The 20,720-nt window shown below is 53.5% G+C and overlaps 5 protein-coding genes across 5 annotated transcripts; 2 read left to right on the forward strand and 3 right to left on the reverse strand.

Annotated features, from left to right (window-relative positions):
* Nucleotides 1-1,511: 1,511 nt before the first annotated feature.
* NCR1 (niemann-Pick type C- protein 1) lies at nucleotides 1,512-5,474 on the reverse strand (the record flags this gene model as incomplete). The annotated part of the gene is made up of 2 exons (XM_064843532.1): nucleotides 1,512-1,615; nucleotides 1,676-5,474. The coding sequence occupies 2 exons, from the start codon at nucleotides 5,472-5,474 to the stop codon at nucleotides 1,512-1,514; spliced, it is 3,903 nt and encodes a 1,300-aa protein (XP_064688881.1).
* Nucleotides 5,475-6,014: 540 nt separating this feature from the next.
* LTS14_010857 (uncharacterized protein) lies at nucleotides 6,015-7,123 on the forward strand (the record flags this gene model as incomplete). The annotated part of the gene is made up of 2 exons (XM_064843533.1): nucleotides 6,015-6,179; nucleotides 6,236-7,123. The coding sequence occupies 2 exons, from the start codon at nucleotides 6,015-6,017 to the stop codon at nucleotides 7,121-7,123; spliced, it is 1,053 nt and encodes a 350-aa protein (XP_064688882.1).
* Nucleotides 7,124-7,178: 55 nt separating this feature from the next.
* Nucleotides 7,179-9,229, reverse strand: LTS14_010858 (uncharacterized protein; the record flags this gene model as incomplete). Its single annotated transcript, XM_064843534.1, has 2 exons — nucleotides 7,179-8,869; nucleotides 8,920-9,229. The coding sequence occupies 2 exons, from the start codon at nucleotides 9,227-9,229 to the stop codon at nucleotides 7,179-7,181; spliced, it is 2,001 nt and encodes a 666-aa protein (XP_064688883.1).
* Nucleotides 9,230-10,403: 1,174 nt separating this feature from the next.
* Nucleotides 10,404-12,989, reverse strand: LTS14_010859 (uncharacterized protein; the record flags this gene model as incomplete). The annotated part of the gene is made up of 4 exons (XM_064843535.1): nucleotides 10,404-10,646; nucleotides 10,692-12,591; nucleotides 12,644-12,755; nucleotides 12,815-12,989. The coding sequence occupies 4 exons, from the start codon at nucleotides 12,987-12,989 to the stop codon at nucleotides 10,404-10,406; spliced, it is 2,430 nt and encodes an 809-aa protein (XP_064688884.1).
* Nucleotides 12,990-17,045: 4,056 nt separating this feature from the next.
* Nucleotides 17,046-19,125, forward strand: DBF4 (Cdc7p-Dbf4p kinase complex regulatory subunit; the record flags this gene model as incomplete). The annotated part of the gene is made up of 2 exons (XM_064843536.1): nucleotides 17,046-18,956; nucleotides 19,012-19,125. The coding sequence occupies 2 exons, from the start codon at nucleotides 17,046-17,048 to the stop codon at nucleotides 19,123-19,125; spliced, it is 2,025 nt and encodes a 674-aa protein (XP_064688885.1).
* Between the last annotated feature and the right edge of the window lie 1,595 nt (nucleotides 19,126-20,720).

Raw genomic sequence — 20,720 nt, forward strand, 5'->3', positions numbered from 1 at the left:
ATCGACCTCTCTCTGTTCATGCCGTGGCGTCTATCAGTAACACGCCACAGTGCTACCCATGAAGCATCACGCGTATCTCAACACGCTTGCTCGACCTCAACAGAGACACGAAGACGACGCGGTCCGACAGCATCGGATCTTGCCAGATGGACCCTAGTCAATAAGAAGCCACCTAGCTTTGTAACCGATATAACCTTGAATTTAACGGGTTTCATCCTTTTCCGGACCTAGCACTCCTTATCTTGCGCGGAAGTCTCCTTTTTGAGGCACTCTCTCCGTCTCCGGGTAGACATGACTCTCGCGTATACCGCTTGTGTCAGCGGATCCAAGGCTCTCTTGGCGAGGGAAATGGAAAGTACTCATGTGCCATGAGTGAAGTCTGGTAAGCAGAACTCTCCAAAGTCCTTTGTGTTGTGGCTGGAGAACGTCGGGTGTACCGAACACCTCTACGTTCTGGTTCATACGTGCCGTCTGGATGCTGTTGACAATGCTTGATGTGATACGGGATGACGATTCGTTGGTGTAGACGACTCGTCAGCTTACCTCTGTCAAGCCAAGCGAGGTGCCTTCAAGCCACTCATCACGATCACATCACGGGCAACCAATCTATTAAGATCACATCACGGACAGCCATGCCATGGTGACCTATGTGGGGAGCCTGTAGCAAAGAACAACTAGGTACGATGGTACGACGGTACATCAGCAATTCCGGTTGCGACACCTTCGACTGCTTGCTTGGGTTCCTTTCTTCAATAATCCAACCACTCTTGATCCGCTCGCCACAGATGTTCTATTTCCTAAGCTTGTCCTCTCTTTCGGCACATGATAGTGATTCGCAAGCAGGTGGGTGTTGTTTGCAGCTGACCCTCCCTGAGGCCGGACTCTTGGTTCGTCAAAACCCACCAAGGACCCCAGGAGCTTTACCGCCAATTGACGAGTACCTGTTTCAGCAACACCGGATCTTCACCTTAAGTGGCAAGACACGTAGGTGTTCGCGACAGCCATACATGCTGCCCACGAGCAGAATCTTAGTCCTGCTCCTCAACACTGATGACCTTGACCCGGGCAGAGAGCAGGTCCCTCAGATCGTACTGTGCTCAGAATTGTGACGTGGTCTTACCGCAGCTTAATCATCGTTGATACAAAGCGAATACCAAACGTCAATTGAAGATCAGGTGGTACTATCAAAGGGGTCCTAGACTTGTAGAGCAGTAGGAGTAGGTAATCTGCTGTCGCCACATGCCTAACGTTGTATCACCAGGAGCTGCACGCCCTGTTTGTCTTCACGTCACAGTAGCAGGTCATGTCCCAGTCTTCGCGTGCAGATAACGGACGAGTAAGAAGTACGAATTCATGCTCGTATGGTATATATATGTATATATGCTCGTCTGGCACGATAGACTCGAACATTACTGTCATACCGCCACCCTGTCCAGACGGAGTGCATGCATTTCAAGGCCAGGCGCGCTGCTTCGTACACGCCCAAACGTTTATGCCCTTCGCCTAGACATCTAGTACTCATCGCTGTCATACTCCTCGTCAGGTAGCAGCGCCCTGTACCGTCTGCTCGCCAGATCCTGCTCGAGTCCGCCATCGCTCCCAGGGTCTGCGTAACCTGTACAGATTGTCAGTGAAAGCAGTCTCTCAGCATGAGAGGAGAGATCTGAAGACATACCTTGTCCACCAACCAGACTCAAAGCCACAGGCAAGAACACCAATGCATGCAGCGCCGCCCAGATAACCAAAGCCAACCACACTCGGAAGTAATACACCTCGAAAATCTTGCTCCGCGTGAAAGCCAGCACGAAGACTCCAAGGAGTTTCGTGATAGTGATACCACTGAAGACACTCCCACCAACATTGACCAGCGCTGCCCATGCCCTGGCTTGTCGGCTCCCAATCCCAGCCGCAGAACCAGCCCTCGTCGATCCAAGAAGAGAAGAGGGCGTTCGCTCCAGAATGCTGGCCGATGGGGTAGAAAAGGCGCGAGCAACGTGAGCGCAGAATTCGACGCCGATGCCGACGCAGATGACCACGTTGACGAGGGAGACAGCATTCAGCGAGACGCCTACGACACTCATAGTACCGACAACATCGACCACAATCATAGCCACCGTGAAAGTGACGACCATACCCGTAGCCAGAGACCCAAGAAGGGTGGTGGTGATCACTAGGATGAAAGCCAGTGCGCTCCCGACCAACGCAGTGCTGAGGTGCACGATAGAAGCGTATTGGTCGAAGAAAATGTAGAACTTGCTGTACGGGAACACTTTAACACCTTCATTCCTCTCAGAAATGGAATCTGCAATGCGGCGGGCAGAGGCATAAGCTGCGATGAAATCTTCCTGAGATCGAAGGGGCGTGTGTGCCGTCCTGAAATGCGAAGCAGGAATGCTCAAGCTCTTGGTGTCAAGGACGACGGCATCGCCATAAGTAGCTTGGCCTGCGAGTGGACACTCTGGTGTCGTAGGGCTTTCCAACCATTTCTCCATGTACGAGATGAACTCTTTTCCCTCCGGCATACCTGAGAGGGAGATGTTCCAGCTTGGGTTCCTGTCCTCGAAACATGGGCTACCGTCGGCAGAGACACAGCACTCTTCCAAGTCAGGATTCAACCAGTACAGGTAATCGTCTACCCAGCTCGCCGTCGCATCGGCGATGAAAGATACCTCGGGTCTCTTTCGCTCTTGTTCGAGGATGTTGGCGAGGGAGAAAGGTTCGCATGTCCCGAATCTGCCGCAAAGTTGTTGTTGTCGATGTCGTTCCGTAGCGTTCAGGTCCTTGACTACGAAGTAGACAGGTGGTCCGGCGCCGAAGTAATCGTATAGATCGTTGAAGTAGTCGATCAAGTATGAGCCCTGCGGGACCGCAATTCTTTGATCCAGACCAAGTTGGAGATGAGGTAGGAGTGAAAGGCCGGCAGTGAAGAGGCCGAGGAAGATCGTGATGATGCCGATTCTTGCTTTGTTGCCCAGAATAGCAGGCGCATATGTCTTGCGAATGAATCGTGATAGCCATCCCTCCTCCTCCATTCCACCAGAGAAAGGTGCACCGCCGTAGCCGCCTGGCATGTTCGCTGCTGAGTTGGAAGAGCCTTTTCCTGTAAGCGTGAGGCAGGGTACACAGTCCATCTTGCCCGCCTCCACTCTCTCCTGGTTCCACCCAAGCACAGCAACGAACATTGTCACTTGCAACATGGCGTTGATTGCTACAGCCCCGGCAGCATAAGCAGCGAAATTCCTCACGGCAGGCATACCCACCGCCGCTCCAAGGGCGAAAGCCACCGTCTCTGTAAGAGCGGAGAGAAGGATACTCGGACCCATGCGCCCAAGCGTCCGGCCAACTCGGTCTGGCACACCCTCGTCGGCGTGTGAGATATTGACCCTCTCGAACTCATGTACCAAGAGGAAGATATTGTCCACGCCCACGGCCAGAACCAGGAAGGGGATAACTTCAGCAATAATAAGTGTAGCCTTCACGCCTAGAGCTGCGAACAATCCAACCGAAGCCGCTACACTCATGAGCACGATAACGATTCCCACGATACCGAGAGAGAACTTCGACTGCACAAGTGCTTGTCTCGGATTTCGCAAGATCAGCGAAGGAGTGACTGTCGTCGAGCCCAGAGCGAGAGAGGCGTAGAAAAACATGACGATGTAACTCGCCACCACGATCTTGGCATCGGTGTTGGTGTTCTTGTTGAGTTCCTGCTCCAGGGAGATTTCAGTATTGAAAGATAGTCGGAGGCCTCGCGATTTAGCTTCATGCTGGATATCCAGCAGCAGACGCTGAGCGCTTTCCTCCCACTCCTCGACCTTTGGCAGCTCAGGCGCGCCGGGGTTGTAGTTCGTATTGACCCACGTCGTCACCAACGCCGTAGCCTTCGTGATCGGCTCAGAGCTGTAATTGTACCCACCTAGCAATCGCTGAATGACCAATGGCTGTCCAAAATCCGGCAAGCAATTCACCGGCGTATCAACACAATCCTGAATCTGCTCCGCCCAATCGCTCTCATCAAGTTGCTCAAAAGATCCGCCAAAGTATTGAGTGATGCTCTGAATCACGCATGCTTCACCAGTAGGTTTATAGCACACATCATCCAGCGTATAACCATTACTCAAACTCTTCTGCTTCGCTACGCGAGCTTCAACATCGAACCACCAGCGTAGGGTATCATAGCTTAGTACCGGTCCCGGAGCTCCAGAGTGCGTATCGTTGACCAAAAAGGCTTGTTCAGCGCGGAAGAAGGGGCCGAAGTTGGTATCGAAGAAGTGTTTCTCTTGTGCCGCGTCTGAGTCGGGCGCCACCCAGAGCTTGACCGGATCGGTTTCGATGGCAAAGCGCATCCAGCCTAGACTCAACAGAGCGACGACGAGGACGGAGCTCGCGATCGTAATGGCTGGGTAGCTGGCGGAGGTCCTGCCTAGACGGCTGAAGGCACGGTCGCAGTAGGTGTTCAAGAAATACTGCTTAGTTGGCCGCTCAGATGGGAAGCCGGCAGACATGTGGACGATATCTCCCTCATCTTCATCGTCGTCTGGGCCGGCGTCTTGCAGAAGTTGAAGGCGTTCGTTCTTGCTCTGGCGATGTTTGGCTGCTGCAACGTGGCCGGTCACTGCTAGGACGAGAAGGGTGATGAAGACAGAGTAGATGATGATCACGGCAAAGCTTAGGCACGGTAGCAGTCCAACATGACAGCTCCCAATCTCCTGAACCTTAGGCAGCTCCGGACAACTGTCTGCACAGTCCACGCAGGCACATCTCCATTGCTCATCCGTGCTGTTGCATGGCTTTGGATCGCTGACAACGGTGTCCATATCCCCGAAATCCTTACTACTCGGTCGTGGGAAGTCGATCTGGAAAGGACTTCCCAGAAACGGCTTCTTATCACCCAAGTACTTCAAGAATTGTGTATAGTTCTTTGCTCCACCACCGATGAATTCCATCGCTCTTCCACCAGTAGCGCCGAACTTGACATCCTTGCAGCTGTCATAAAACCCAGCACCAAAGTCATCGCTAACCAAATGATCGAGCTCGGTGACCAGGAACTTGTCGCCTTTGGGCACCGTCTGCGTGACATTGACGAACAGACTCTGATCCGGCGAACACGTAAAGGCACAAAACATATCATAGAAGTTCTTCTTGCAGGCCGGACATGCGGAGATGATGTTCTGGGCTTTCTTCAGATTGCTCTCCAGTGTCTCGAACTGCTCGGCCTTGCAGCACACATCGCCCTCCGCCCATGAGTCACCGCACACCGAGATTATCTTCTTCCGGAGGTCGTCGGAGGGTGTCTCGGCGAGGTCATTGTCAGGGCAAGGCAATTGGGAGCCGAAGAAGGACTGGCTGCCACAATGACCCCGAATGGCGCAGCGTCCGGCTTCGTGGATGGTGGTGAGGTTGGGTCCATTGGCCGCGACGGTCGAGGTCGCAAGCAGGCTCGTCACGGCGGAGAGCCAGCTTGTCGTCCTCATCGTCGTGGTTGCGGTGCTCCGAAGAGCTGGGTCGATGCCTCACGTGCCCAGTCGTGGAAGCTATTTCCTTTTCGTCTTGCCTGTTGCTTGCCGTCCAGTGCTACGATCCAGTCGATGCGATAGATACAGGCTGGCCACGTAGATGAGATGCCGATGTAGCTCTCGTCGCCACCACGCAAGAGTATACAATCGAGAGTCAACAACACGAAACAGTGAAGCCTGGACACAAACACCGAGCTCGTCTGCTGATTGCCACACGTCACTGCCTGCATCCTGAGTGGCTGGTGAAGCCGCGGAATTATGGATCCCATCCCGCCTCCACAACCGCTTAAGCTTCCCCGAGCCTCATCTACGAATATCTATCCTCGGATCAGACGACATAACTCCGTGGCAATGGCAATGTTCCGCCGATGTGTTTACAAACAAGACAGGCTCAAGTCTTGATTATAGAAAGGTAGGGAGAAAGGTAAATGGGTAGGTAGTGAGAGTCCACATCTCATACACCTCGTCTTACTGGTCTTGAACGACCATTACCTCGGAATGAACACCTACGCACAATGGACGCTGCCGACAACAGACGGCATACACTCCCTGGAGCTCGACGAGAACATTCCTGTGAGCTCCCTGCCACCGTTGGGTGACGGTGATGTCCTGGTCAACATCAAAGCAGCAGCCCTTAACTACCGAGAACTGGTCATAGCAAAGGTACCCACACTCTCCAACTTGTACTCGCCGTCTACTGTCAGCTCATCTTCAGCCAGGGCACCGTCCCAGGCACAATCAAACCCAGCATAGTCCCCTGCTCAGACGGCTCTGGCATCGTACAAGCCGTTGGCAAGGACGTATCGGACTTCAAACCCGGCGACCAAGTCCTAACACATATGTGCCCTCACATCCCCTCCACCCAACCCCCCCTCTTCCCCGAAATAAGTGCAGGTCTCGGACAGAATGAACACGGTACCCTGCGCCAACTCGGGACCTTCCACCACAGCGCCTTAGTCCCCACACCCGCGAATGTTAGCCATGAGGAAGGCTGTACACTCACGTGCTCCGGCCTCACAGCCTACAACGCCCTCTTCGGCCTGCGCGGGAAAGAAGTCAAGGCTGGGGACTGGGTGCTCGTACAAGGCACTGGAGGCGTGAGTATCGCCGCTTTGCAATTCGCTGTAGCGGCTGGTGCCAACGTTGTGGCCACTACTTCTAGTAAGGAGAAAGCTGAGAGACTTAAGGGATTGGGCGCGAGAGAGGTGGTGAATTATCGAACGGACTCATCCTGGGGCATCACCGCTCGCACCTTCACACCAGAGAACTGTGGCTTCGACCTGATAGTCGACATAGCAGGCGACGAGTCCCTCCCACAGTCACTCGCAGCCATTCGCGCAGATGGCGCTGTAGTCGTTGCCGGGATCTTGGGCGACTCTGCTGCAGAGACTGTGCCCATGCTCGGTTGCTTATGGCAAGGCTGTATTGTCCGTGGCCTTTTCTTGGGGGCCCGGCAGCAGTTCCGGGAAATGGTCAAGTTTGTGGAGGAGAAGGATGTTCATCCCATTGTTGACGAGAAGGTGTTTGAGATGAAGGAGGCCCGTCAAGCATTCGAATATCTGGAGCAGAGGAAGCATTTTAGTAAAGTCGTTATTCGAGTATCGTAGAGTATGAAAGTAGACCTGTACGCCATTGTATGGCACCTCGAGGCTCGTTATTATCCTAAGCACTCCTACTAGAGCCTCCAACGCTTCCCGCCGTAGGCTCGACCTTGGCAACATACTCCGGCTCAGCGACCCCAAGCACACCCTTGGCATCGCCCGCCACAATCTGTCCAAACTGCACTTTCCTCGGCCCGACGTCCCGCATCAGCTCATCAATCGTGCCGTTGACGGCTGGTGCATTCATCATAGGCGAGCGGAAGGCATGAGCGACCTCGAACGGTCCCAGACTAACCTTACGGCCCAGCTGCCAGTAGCCCCAGTACACTGGCAGGACCAGCGCTACGCAAACGAAGATCGACACCACCGCACCGATCATGTAGGCGGTATTGGTCTCATAATGCACCTCCAACTTGACCCCCAGAGCCTTGAAGTCTCTCACGCCATCATTCACGAACGACAGACTCGCCGGCTGCTGCGCATAAACCCCCATGCCCGTAGCCAAACTAAACATAATCTGGTTGATCGCAGCCACCACACTCTGCACATTCGCGCCCTCGTCGGGGCTCATGGGATCTGCGTACTTGTACCCACATTGTGACGGAATGGGAGAGTTCATGAGGTACTGCGGACTAGCACCACCCTGATCAATTTGAAATTCTCCTGTCGCACCACCGAAGCTGAAAGAGGATGACGCGCCAAGATACATGCGCAGGCCTTGCTGGATGCCCGCCAGGTAGGATTCCGTGGGCAAGCCTGTGTTGTGTGTTTCGACTGTGGGGATGTACTTTAAGACTCTGAAGCCTTCTTGTTGTTTCTGGGCCTGGGAGAATTTGGGGACGGGGATGCCGGAGAGGGTTGGGTTGCTCCACATTCCATACGTTGTGCCTAGGCTCAGTGCGGCGTCGGTGGTGGATTGCGGGTCGTAGGTTATGAAGGCTGGGTAGGAGATCAAGGCTGGCCGAAGGACGCAAGACTGTTGGTAAAGGGTTCCCGGGCAGATATTGGGGTCGCTCAGGTCGTCGTTAGCTTGGGTGTATGATATGTCCATTGTGAGGTTTGCTCCGATGTTCTCGTCGTAAGGCGAATACTGTTTGTCGAAGCTTATGCTGAAGACTGTCGCAGAGGTGTTGCTAACGCTACTGGAGGAGGTGATGTCCTGTCTGCGTCGGACGGTCGAAGTCTCATTGGACGAGCTGTCGGTGCTGTTGGACGAGAAGTCACTACTCGAGCTGGCGGAAGTGCTGCTGCTCTGCGCCGCTACTGCCGCTTTCACTTGAACGCCATAGTCGACTGCTGTTGAGGTCGGTTCAGAGCAGTCAAATTCGAAGCCTGCAGCATCGATCTCCAGAAAACAGAAACCTTCACAGCCAGGAAAGCCCCAGCCGGGCATAGACAGCGGTGATTGAGCCCAGGCCTTGATATCGTCACTGAAGGCTTTAGTCATGAGTCCAGGCTCAGCGGACCGTCCAGATGTCTGACCTGTGGTTGGGATGGAAATGTTGGCAGAGCCTTGTATTATCATATGGACAGGCTTGTCAGTGCCAACATAGGTAGTCGTGGCTCGCTGCATGAGGACATTGTCGATGATAGTCAGCTTGGTAGTAAGAGCCGCGAGCGCGATGACATTGAAGTATTTGCCAGCGACAGCCACTTCTTTCAGCGAGGTCGAGAAGGACCAGCTTCGATGGAGATCCTGGATAGTGGAGCCCTTGAGTGCTCGTCGCCACCAAGCGATGGCGATGCCGTTGCCTAGAGGTACATTAGTACTCCTTCTGCGCAGCCAAACATATCTAACCTACCGATTGCAATACTGAAGCAAATGCTAGACAAGCTGTTCAATCCCGAAAGGATGACGTTAGGTGCGATCTTCTTCGGCCAGTCCGTTTGTGACTTTTGGTCCGAGAAGTGCAGGACGAGTATGTCGGCCACTGCACACAGTACCACGATCACCAGTGCTCCAAATCCTAGTATAGGGAATCTTGCCTTCCAGCCCGGCTGCCATTCCGGCTGATCGAGATTGCTCTCTTCGTCCGACTCGGCAGCAGTGACTGGGCGGACACTTTCAATAACGTCTTTCTTCTCATTGTGCGGGTCGTATGCTGAGCCCATGGCCGCGACGAGATCAGATTGTGCTATGCTCCAGCAACGAGATACACGAGGGAATGAAGTCCAGTGGCCACAATGCAACAAAACGAGGGAGCTGGCGTTCGTCGATGGACACAGCGTTTAGCATCCCAAGAGGAAGGACTCAGAAATATATGCCCAAGGACCCCATACCTATCAAAGACATCACAAAATCTAGAAGCACACGACAAACACCGTGCTCAGCACTCCCCTCGAAACAAAAACGGCAATTCGACTTTCCCGGTCTACAGCCACAGCACCGATCATTGGTCGGCACGAGTCCATATCATGGTATCGTGGCAGCCACGGTCAACGGCTAGTATAGAAGAAATGTAGGGAAGCGAAACGGTTGTGGATCAAGAGTCTCGGGGCTGCCATAGCGGAAGTGTCGGAGGCACGCTACTAAAAGGTGCACCAGAGAAGAGCAGCTTCTTCTTGTTGTCTTATCGGCAAATCCTTCAGCCTTCCAGCACAGTAACGAGCAGAACCATTCATCACCGGCACTAGACCGAATCCTTAGGGATTGACAGCATGACAGCGAATATCTGCTCGTCCAGATCCGCCGTGTGTAGAGAGGTCGTCGGCAGATAGAACCAGAAATAAACTCCTTGTCTCACAAGCTTCTCGCGTGCTCAGCAAGCCACAATTCCACGCCGAGGAGCTATCGATCGCTGGCCCAAACATCGTTGACTGGAGCCCCCTTTCCAGACACGGTCTAGATCATGCTTCGCTTACAGCAACCAGAGATCCAAGACAAAAAGAAACCTCTGTGATGAGCAGTAATCCTAGGTCTTAAGGCTGCAACTGAACGATTGTAGTGTATTATACGCCAGCGTACAGAGGTAACACGGCGACCATAGATGGTTATGGCAGGAGAAGGACCTCCATGCAATATGAGTAGACAAGCATACAGCCGATGGAAAGATATATGATACATGCCCATATCTTTTACATGCCCGCATTCGCGCATCCATAATACCACAACAATGCTCGCTCAAGCGCGCTCGTTGTCAAGCCCAAGAAATTTCACCCACCATGCAAGCATGTCCGCAATAGCTAGCTACTCGACATCTATGCAGTCCTTGAATGCTTCCCACCATCTTCGCTTTCTTGCTGCACTTTGCACAGGGAATGCGACTAGCTCCACGGACCTAGAATACTATGCTGAAATCTTATCACCAATCTTCTTGTCCTGATTCTCTTCCTTCTTCTGCTCGGCCTTGTCTGCCTTGCTCATCTCCTTGCCGTTGAGAGCAGGAAGGGCCGGAACAGCGACCTGCTGACCGTTCTGCTTAGGACGATCGTGAGCTCCGTTCTTGCGCCAGTCGATGTTGGCACGTGGACCCTGCGGCGTCTGTGGAGGCGGAGACTGGACGCGCTGCTGCTGCGGCTTGGTGACATCCTTCTAAGAATCACCTCCGCTAGCAGCCGGCGCACCAGCACTCGCACCAGCTGCGGCACCTTCAGGCTTACCCGTCCCACCACGCTCGTTGCCGCCGCGCCACTGACCACGACCCCGGAAATCACCGCGGCCACCGCGTCCGCCACGTCCACCACGTCCGCCGCGCCCGGACTCACTGTCACTACCAGTGGTCGCGCCGCCAGCAGATTGATAGCCGCCACGCTCAGGTCCGCCAGTAGCACCGCGCTGGGCAGGTCCTCCGCGGCCAGCGAATCCACCTCGTCCGCGATCATTGAAGCCGCCACGGCCTCCACCAGGCCTGTACTCTGCCAGACGGACACCCTTGAACTTCTCACGTGCATCCTTTGGTGGGCTGCGACGGAGGATATCCCTCATCGTCTCGTGGTCGGCGAAGTGAGCCACCCAACGACCGTTACTGCCTTGCTTGTCGAGTGTCGTGATCTTGGCTGCATCTTCTGGCGAGAAGAGCTGAGCCTTGACTTCGTCAGCAGAAGAGAGGTCGAACAGGCCATTGATGAAGATGGCTTTTGGTGGGTCCTGTTGGACGTTGTTCTGTCTCTGTACCGGAGTCTCAGTCGGCTTTGGCGTCTCTGACGACATACCATTAGTTTGTGGTAGAGTAGCGGTGGGAGCCGTAACGCCGTTAGTGGTGAGGGCAGCGTTAGCAGGCGCGGCCGGAGTGTTCTGTTTCTGAGCAGGTTGGCTTGGTGTTGGCTGGCGCTGTTGCACAGGCTTCGGCTGTGTGGCTTGCTCGAATTGCCTCTGAGCCAATGGTTGCTGAGCATCCTGCTGTGGCTGTTGGCCGATAGCGTTCTGCTGAGCAGCTGGGCCCTGAGGAGGTGGACGGACTTGCTGTTGCGCGAGAGGTGGCTGTTGCTGTGGACCAGTTGGCAGAGCACCGCCAGTGGGAGCCATGGTAGCGTTCGACGGTGCTGATGGGATCGCTTGTGGGCGCTGCTGTTGGGTCTTGCTGCTCCTGTGAGAGAAGTTGAAGCCTTGAGCGCGCATCTCTGTACCAATTCTGCCTTGGTCGATGTCGAGGACGAGCCAGCCAAACGCAGCGTCCGCAAGATTGAAGTTCCACATATTCTTGAAGGCGGACTCGTCTATCTGGCCGTTTGGTGGCCCACCTCCGAATGGGTTGCCGCCGGAAGCAGTGGCCGGCATCTTGCTGACAAGCTCGACTGCGAGCTGAAGGAGTCTGCTCTGAGCATCGTTCTCTGAAACAGCAGGCTCCACCTCGTGCTTGACCGTATCCCAAACGTCGTTGAACTGAGCCTTCGACGCAGACAGCTTTCCACGGTAGTGATCGAGCGATGGGTTGACAGAGAACTCGTTGTATGAGCTGCCATATCGGAAGTGCAGACCAGCTGAGATCGAAAAGTCGGCCTTGAGCATGACGGACAGCTGGTTAAGCAGACCTTCTCTTGCTGGTGAGGCATGGGTGACAAGCAGACGAGTCTCAGTAGGATCGTAGACGCGATTGGCAGTGTCGATGAGCTCGCCAATCTGCAGCAGTGTTGTCCACATGGTGCCCTGACCTCCAGCGATCGTTGTCCGCCCTTCTCCGTTGTCGAACATCTTGTGCATGACCACAGCGCCGCCAAGACCAAGCAGACGCAGCTTCACTCCTCCAATCTCGAGCAATCGCGAATGTGCCTCATCGATCACCTGCAAATTATCGATCTTGTACTCGCCGGAGCGCAGCTTCTCCAATACTGACACATCTTCGCACGCACCCCATACAGTGAAGACGGGCACATCGAGCTTGTAACTCTTGTCAAGGAATCGCGGAAGCTCGGAGAGGGGTAGGCGGTCACGCTGGAAGCGCTCCTTGATTGGTGCTTGGTTGCCAGCGCGGGCGATCTCCGCCTTGGTGGGTTCTGGAAGGAGAGGCGAGTATTGAGCGACGTGCTTCAATGTCCTACGCACGAGTCAGCATGTGTCCCAATCCAGTAAATAATGTGCACACTCACTTCTCTGCTATCCGGTCAAGCGATGAGTCGTCGTAGAAGCCAAAGTCGCCGGTGTGGATGATGTAGTCGGCATTCGCGTTGCGCGCAAGCTCGTTCAGCTGCCTAAGGTTGCCTGTTTCGTGCCTCGTCAGCACGTGATGGTCTCGTGGTTTCTGTACCAGCTCTTCTCACCCCTGACATCAGCTATACAGAGCACGCGAGCATGACCGATCTGCTGCACGCGACCTTGGTTCGGCTCCAAAGGTCGAGCTCCTGGCGCTGGGCCGCTAGCTTGTGAGAGGCCGTTGGGTTGTCCGTACGCCGCTTGGGAGTAGGCGCGAGGCTGCGAAGGCGATTGCTGTGCCATCATCTATGTCAGTCTACGTGGTATGTGTGTGGTATAGAAGCTCTTAATGCTTGACATACAGCCATGTGTGAGAGTTTCCGGGGTACCTTGAACACGGAGTTCGGGGGTTCAGATAGACCTCGTGTGTGGTGGTTGATGGTGGCGAGTGGCGCTGTTGGTATGGAAGCGCTGGTGTATTACGAAGAGGCCAATTACAAGGCTGATGAGGGTGTATGCGCAGTGGCGAAGTGGAGAGTTGCTGATCAAGTCAATTGCGGCCAGAAAGTGAGGAAGTCCAAGTGCGCCTGCCTCGCTCGTTTGAGGCGTCGGCTTTCCGGGAAGCTCCCGTATGATCCGTGCGCCTCCCGTTAGCCGAATGCGACGATATAACAAATGCAAACACACATCATGTTGACCATCCCTTTCACACTGACAAACATCTCGTCTCAGCATACTCTATCCGTCTGGTCCGCGTTCTCACACTCACTCTGACAAACCTGGTGTACTGTCTTGCATATCATATGCACCTGCCAAAGCAGACTCGTCTGATCAAAGGCGTTGGGGTGCTTCGCGTTTCAACAACCCGGAGTACCACGTGGACAGGTCGCTCATTACTATCAAAGCAGCAAGTGTAGAAGCAGCGAGTTCATCCGATCAGATAAGTGTGACTGCGGCAAGGCTCGCTGGACAATCGACAAGAGCTTGCTCATGCCTCAAAGCCCTTTCTTTTACAACACTACATCTACCTCCTATCACATCAGTCTGGTCTCCAGCATCAGCCGGCGTAGGATCTTTAACAGAACCGTTGTGGACTGATCCTCTGAGTTTTCATACAACACTATATACACGGAGTTACGCCGCTTGCTATTCTACTTTCCATATACCGAATTTCGACTTTTATACATCACATTTCTACGAATCTCTTAATCAAGTACGACAGAATGGACGGACGAGACGCAGCAATTTCTTGGAGCAACGTCAAGACTTTGCAGAATCACGGTACGATCTCATTATGATCTACTTCCAATCATACCACTGACCTACCCTACAGAAGCAAATGGCCGCAGCACAGCTGTGGCACAGCAAAGACTGCAGGCTTCCATCTGTAAAGACTGTTCCTTTCATGCTGGAAAAGATTTAGTGGCTGACGCACTGTACAGTAGCGAATCGACTGAAAGACCTGGAGAGATCGCTGGAGTTACAAAGTCTAGTTGTTGATCAGATCTCCTCAATCTCGAAAAGATCTGAGCCGTGGCACCGGCCTTCAGCTCGACACAATCGACTCCTGCAAATACGAAACGTATCATCCGACAGCACTCCAAACACTTCCGTCTCAGCCTTGCCTCCATCAACTGGTCCGACCTCACTCTTCGCACCACATCTTCACGAGCGAACATTTTTCCTGAATCAGGCTAATGCTTACGATATTCTCCATCCACTGGACAGACCTGCTCTGAAACCCAAGAAAAGCATAAGTGCAGACATTTTCCTTGTTCGTAGCACCGCAAGCGAACGTCTCTTCGTCGAGAAGCGCATCCGTATTACAGAGCCCATTGGCCGAGAACAAGTCAACGCCGAGATCCGCGCATTACAACAGATCAAGGACCGTGATTGCCCAGCTTATATCAACAAACTCTTCGAAAGCTTCCTTAGAAAGGACGAAGAATGCTGCAGCCTGATCTTGGAGCACTGCGACGCTGGCACCCTCGAAGACAAGATCAATGTTCTCTCCGAAGCGGGCGTCCCACCCGTAGAAGGGCGGGTCGGGCACGTTATTGCGAGCCTGGCGAAAGCAATACACTTCTGTCACACTGGTATAGATGTAGATGCACCCTCGCAAGCTCGGCCGAACGCCTGGAAGACGCTCTGTCACCTAAACATAAAGCCTGCCAGCATATTCCTGTCCAAAGACAGTGGTGATAGCTAATACCCACGAGTCATCCTAGGTGACTTTGGCTCTGCCACGGCCTACACGGAGATTATCAAAGGTCAAGCACCACCTCTCGTTCAGCACAAGGCTTGCCCAGGTTGGTTTCCAACAGAATGCATATTCCACAGTAGCAGGGGCTGGAGCGGCGACTTCGGCATAAGGACGGACATTTGGCAGATAGGAGGAGCGGCTCAGGTGTTGTGCAGATTATTTCAGGACCCAGATGTGGAGCGAGTGGATTTTGGACGGCCGGCTGGGAAAGGATATAGTAAGGAACTCAATGCTCTTATCGTCTGGTGCATGGGTCGAAAGGCAGCGGAGAGGCCGCATGCTAAGTTGACTGTGGAGTGGGTGAAGGGTCAGATGATGAAACGTGAGATGATACTATAAGGAAGTGCAAAGCATAGTACACCATAGTTGGGAGTTCAAGATAGCAAATGGTGTAGAAGTTGGTGCTGTATCTCGTACTCACACATCGATTTTGCGGTCATGGCGTAAGATATACGTGCTGTTTTGCATCACAATTTGCTTGGGATCATGTCATCCTTTGAGGCACGATCTCCAAGTACGAAACGATTTCTAGTATGCTGAAGGGAGATATAATAGCTAACCTGCCTAACGGTCTCTCGGGATGATATGACCTCTCAAAGGTGCTCCCAGCGAAACAAATGATAAAATGAAGTACCCGAAGGAAGATATGACAGCTGTTTCATCCCGGGATCAGCTCGGAATACTCTTGCCCTTGCAGAGATACTTGCACATCACGACAAGAATGCTAATCTGCCGAGATGGTTCACAAGCTTGGGAGATTTGTGTCTCATTCGCGTGGAAATGTCTCGAGAGGCTCATGCTGTCGTGACAGCGAGATCGAGACCTGGCAGTGGTGTTATTGATGTGCTACTGGTGAATACAGAGACTCATCTTGACAACTCGTCAATTGCGCACGTATCGACCACTGCCAAACCTACTGATCAGTGCCCGTGGCCTCTTCCTAGCGGTCTGTTCGTTTTCCTCGACATCATGAGACGTACTTGCTCCTGGGAGTCTTCGCTGGTCGACATGTTGTCTCGTCTCCTTTCGGTGCTCTCAGCAACAAGATGAGTTTGACGTTCTGCTTCGATTCTCCAGACAGGGGATACAGAAGTGTACTGCCATGGATACACTTTGTGATTATGGCCTTGGGTCTAAGTCCTTTGATGGGATATTTGCAGGTTCTCCTGTGGTCCTCCAGGGTAGATATTAGAGATGACCCTACAGAGAAGCGATAAGGTACTGGACCGGCTTGTCTGACGTTCAGAGTCTACCGACGTCCAGAGTCCACTGACCTTTGGAATACCTCTCTGGTTCCAGGATAAAGGACGACAGACGATATCGAATGCGAAAGATACTAGGTAATGAGAAAAGGACTCGACGGAAAGGATGTAATGACCAAACCTCCAGGACTTCGCAGCAAGTCGCAGCGATTGTGCGGCGTGGTGGGAGAATCCCGTTTTCGTTATCTGCTGATGTTTCCACCGTGCGTTTGGCAGCAGGTACAGAGCGTGGCGCCATGTGCTGCGTGGTCGATATCAGACATGATCGAAGAGTCTGTCTTGCCGTAGTGCCAAGGCTCGTTGCCACGGGCGTATCAGCAATGCAGTCAAGCTAAAACCCCATATCATCGACGTCAGACGCACACGGTGGTTGATGAGACATGACCGTTAGCCATCTTTGACCGTTGCGCCTGCCATGCGAATTATGTCTCGTCGTCGTTGCGCTTGTGTTCAGATATCGGAGGTTAGTCGCGTAGTCATCTAGCGCGAGAAGAGGCAGGAAGTGCACTTGTCGCTCAGCGGAAGCTCAAGCGCGGCTGCTTTGGCGCTAGCGGAGCAACCAGCAATACACACAGTAAACAACCCAACCACCACCTCTTCCACCACCACAAGCCATATTCGAGCTATCCACTCCACGCTCACTCCATTTGTGTCTCAGGAGCCCATACTAACTGTCAGATCCACCACCAATGGCGCCTGTCTGCCTGATTTGAGCGCGTAGACGTCGCGTGCTTTCCCCACTGCATCTCGACCTCGCCGACACTTCACCACGACACTGCATCTTTATGCATGGCAGCAGTGTCCATACAACACCATATCCCGCACGACCGAGACATGGCGAGCAGACGGGCACCACTGGCTAATGTGCCCAACGCTGTCAACTCGCCTTTCCGCAATGTTGCTACCACCAATGGCAAGCGCACACGAGCACAACTGGGAGATGCTGTGCAAGGACAGCCACCTGCCAAGAAGCAGGCTATAGAGCTACCGGGTGGCGATGAGGAGAATAGAGATCCGGCCAGGCGAGCTGGAGTGTCACTGTCAGCCCAAGAGAAGCTCGAGGAGCCCTTCATGAAGCGTAGCAATGCTGTGCCAACCGCTTTTGAGAAGAAGCTGGCTGCTGCACGTGAGCGAAAGCCCACCATTCAGCAATCTGCACAGTCTAAGGAGCGAATGCAGAAGGCTGCAGCTGGCGATAATCTGGAGTCTGTTCGACAATGGCAGAGGCACTACCGGCGGCAGTTCCCGTCATTCGTGCTGTATTTTGATGGCGTGTCAGACGATATACGCCAGAAGACCGTACGCCAGATACAGTCCTTGGGAGCGCGAGAAGAGAAGTTCTTCTCGAAGCAAGTGACACACGTTATCACGACGCGTTCAGTACCGTCCGATCTTGCGTCTACGAGCCCGGACGAGGACCCAAAGTATAACGCCAGTCAGCAAAAGACAGCACAGCCTACCCCGTCTGCCAACGACCAGCGAAGGACCACGTCTATACTTGATGCGCACTTGCAAAGACGGACACAGAGCACTACCAACGTCACCCAAGACATTGACCCTCGCAAAGTTCAGACTCATGGGGCCGACATCTTGACTCGTGCCCGACAGCTCGGTATCAAGATATGGGCACTAGAGAAGTTACAGCGTATGCTCAATACTATACTGGAAACCGATGCTGGAGGCGGATTAGTCTCGCATAGCACGCGGACTAATACGTCAACCTCACGCACATCCACAAAGACAGCCACCAACGCTGATCTTGAGCAGCTGCTCCGTAACGAGAAGGTCAATGGCCCCGCCGACCGTGACATGACCGTCGCCGCTCAGGATATGTGTGTATTCTCTGGCTTCTACCTCTATGTCCACGACATGGACGAGAAGACCAAGCCGGTCATGGTGCGAGACTACCCAAAAGTTTCAGCCAAGGAGGAGGGCAAGTGGCCACAGTTCCGTCTGTCAGGTCCAGGCCGTTGTCCATTCGTGGAAGATCCAGCGCATGCGAAAAGAGTGCAGCAGCAAAACGCTGCCAAGGCACAAGATGAGCTCGCATTCGCACAGCGCAAGACTCGTGCAGCTTCAGCCCAGGAAGCTGTCTCTGCACGAGCTGTGCCACCGACAAGAGCTTTGACAGAGCGTCAAGCCAACCTCAGACGCTCACCAAGAAAGCAGGATAATGCAACGGGCATGTCTAAGCCTCTCGATCCACCGAAAGGTGTACCAGGCAGCCGACAGTCCTCCAACGAAGGTATGCCAGCTCTCTTCGGCAGTGCCCAGCAAAGTCTCCGTGGTCTACCGCGCATGATTGGTGGTGAGCCTGTCGCCTCGGGAGTTCAGCCCTCGAACGTCACGTCCGCCATTCGATCACAGTATATCTCCTCAGCAGCAATCTCCTCGACCGCACCTGGTGCCAACTACCGCGTTGGTGACAGCAAAGAAGTCTCAGCACTAAAGCGGAAAGTGCTTGAGCGTGGTGCAAGTGTGACGTCGAACCATAGCATGCCGTCGTCACACATGAACGACATCCGCGCTGCTCTCAACCACGATACCGAGCCGCCACCTCGCGCTGCGAAGAGGAAGGCGCAGGAGACTTTAGGTGTAGTTCCGGAGGACGACGAGACTGGCACGGCAACTAGACCAGCGAAGCAAAGGAAGGCTACTGCGCCTGCAAAGAAAAAGCCCGTGGAGAGAGATCCGAAGCCAGGTTATTGTGAGAACTGCCGCGATAAGTTCGAGGACTTTGATGAGGTATGTCTATTCGTTTCCATGATGGCTTGTTCGAGCGTGACTGACCAAGATATAGCATATCGTCTCCCGCAAACATCGCAAGTTCGCTCTCACGCAAGACAACTGGAAAGAGCTGGATGTGTTGCTCTCACAGCTTAAGCGACCTCATAAGCCCGCCACGCCTGCGTAGGGCCGGCTGTACCTCACCGCTTTGCCACGCATATCTGAGTCAAAGCCAACGATCACACACTTCTCTATGGCCGTGGTATAGCCACTTTGTCCACCATGACAAACCTCGACCACCGAAGCATCTTTATAGTATACTGTCAGGACCGATGATCGTATTTTAGCGACCTCTAGCGTTCCGCCCTCGCATCAACACGATACCTCTAGACGCATATCAAGAGCATGAATGGCCTTCTGTCGTAGGCCAACCATTTGAGGTTGTCACAAGCTCTTCTTCGGCATCCTTTCTTGGACTTTGTGGTGTGGCATGGCATGGACGGGAGGGAGCTTTAGCGCTTTCGAGCTTGCTCTAACGAGAGTTGGTCCGCATGTAATGAATGGCTGAAGCATGATGTAGGACGGTATTCTGTAGGGTAAATATATCTTGTCAAGAATGCAGATCGGTTAGTCAGAGGACTGATTTGGTGGCTGTAGTAGCTGAGAGGCGATACAATTATGACAATCAGGAAGTTCATCATCTCCATCATTTAGCTCGAGTGGCTGAGTTTCTGCTATGCTGTCCGTCCATTCGTATCTTTGCTCCAACATTCGCCTGGGACCGTGGTGAGCGCACGATGCATGGCGAATTATACAACACGTAATCGAAAGAACAGGTTCCTGAGCCAGAATTGGTGTGATGCAGATATATAGCGCCATGATGCATTCTACCCTCGAAAATACCAGGAACGAACTCAGACATTCCTTTGCAGGGTTACGGAGGGTCGATGGATGGAGATGTGCATAGTCGTCGCCAATCGTTATGCAGGATATGAAATGCTCCTGGACAGCCAAGCAGGACGAAGATCAGTCTGGCAGAAGCACCACGGGGGCTTCTCCAGATCTATCATGGTCTGCCAGCAAACCTGTTTGTATCATGTTGAGCCGGAAAGTAAAATCAGGAGCAAGGTGGTTGGAAGCCAAACCAGCTCCATACTCACCAGCACTCTCTCTGCTCGCATGCTTGCCCTCAAGCGTAGAGCATCGAGTAGAAAACAACCCCACAATGCCCGATCATAGCTCCCACCCTAACCCAATCAGTCAGCACCAACCTCTCCACCGCCCCCCTCTCCCCAGTCCTCTGAATCCGTCTCTGCAGCGGGATCTGCACAGTGAAAGAACTAATCCACGAGACGGCAAGGAACGCCATACAAACTCTGAACCACGTCTCTCCGGTCGTCCAGGCCAAGTAAGCACACAGAGCAGTCATGATGGTTTTGGGGATGACGAAGACATAGAGTGCTGAGAGGCCGGTCGGTGTTTGGATTCTGCGGCGTTCGCGGGGAGTGGAGATTAGGGTCCAGGCGTGGAAGAGGCAGAAGTGTTCCATTAGGCCGCCCGCAAGGCAGTAGGCTGAGAGATGGGAGAGGAGGGTGGTGAGGGCCGTGGTTGTGGATGTCATTGCTGTGGAGTTTTGGGGTGGTGATATTGCTGGATAGATCCCTGCTAGGATTCTGGCTGATGGTTGTACTGATGAAGGTGAGCATTCACAGTCAAGTACATATATCTTATCGACTCGAACGGCGTCGACTTAGAGTTCCGGAAGGTAGACACCACCGTCGA

Source organism: Recurvomyces mirabilis, assembly GCF_035927965.1.
Source record: "Recurvomyces mirabilis strain CCFEE 5264 chromosome Unknown scaffold_54, whole genome shotgun sequence".
NCBI lineage: Eukaryota > Fungi > Ascomycota > Dothideomycetes > Mycosphaerellales > Teratosphaeriaceae > Recurvomyces > Recurvomyces mirabilis.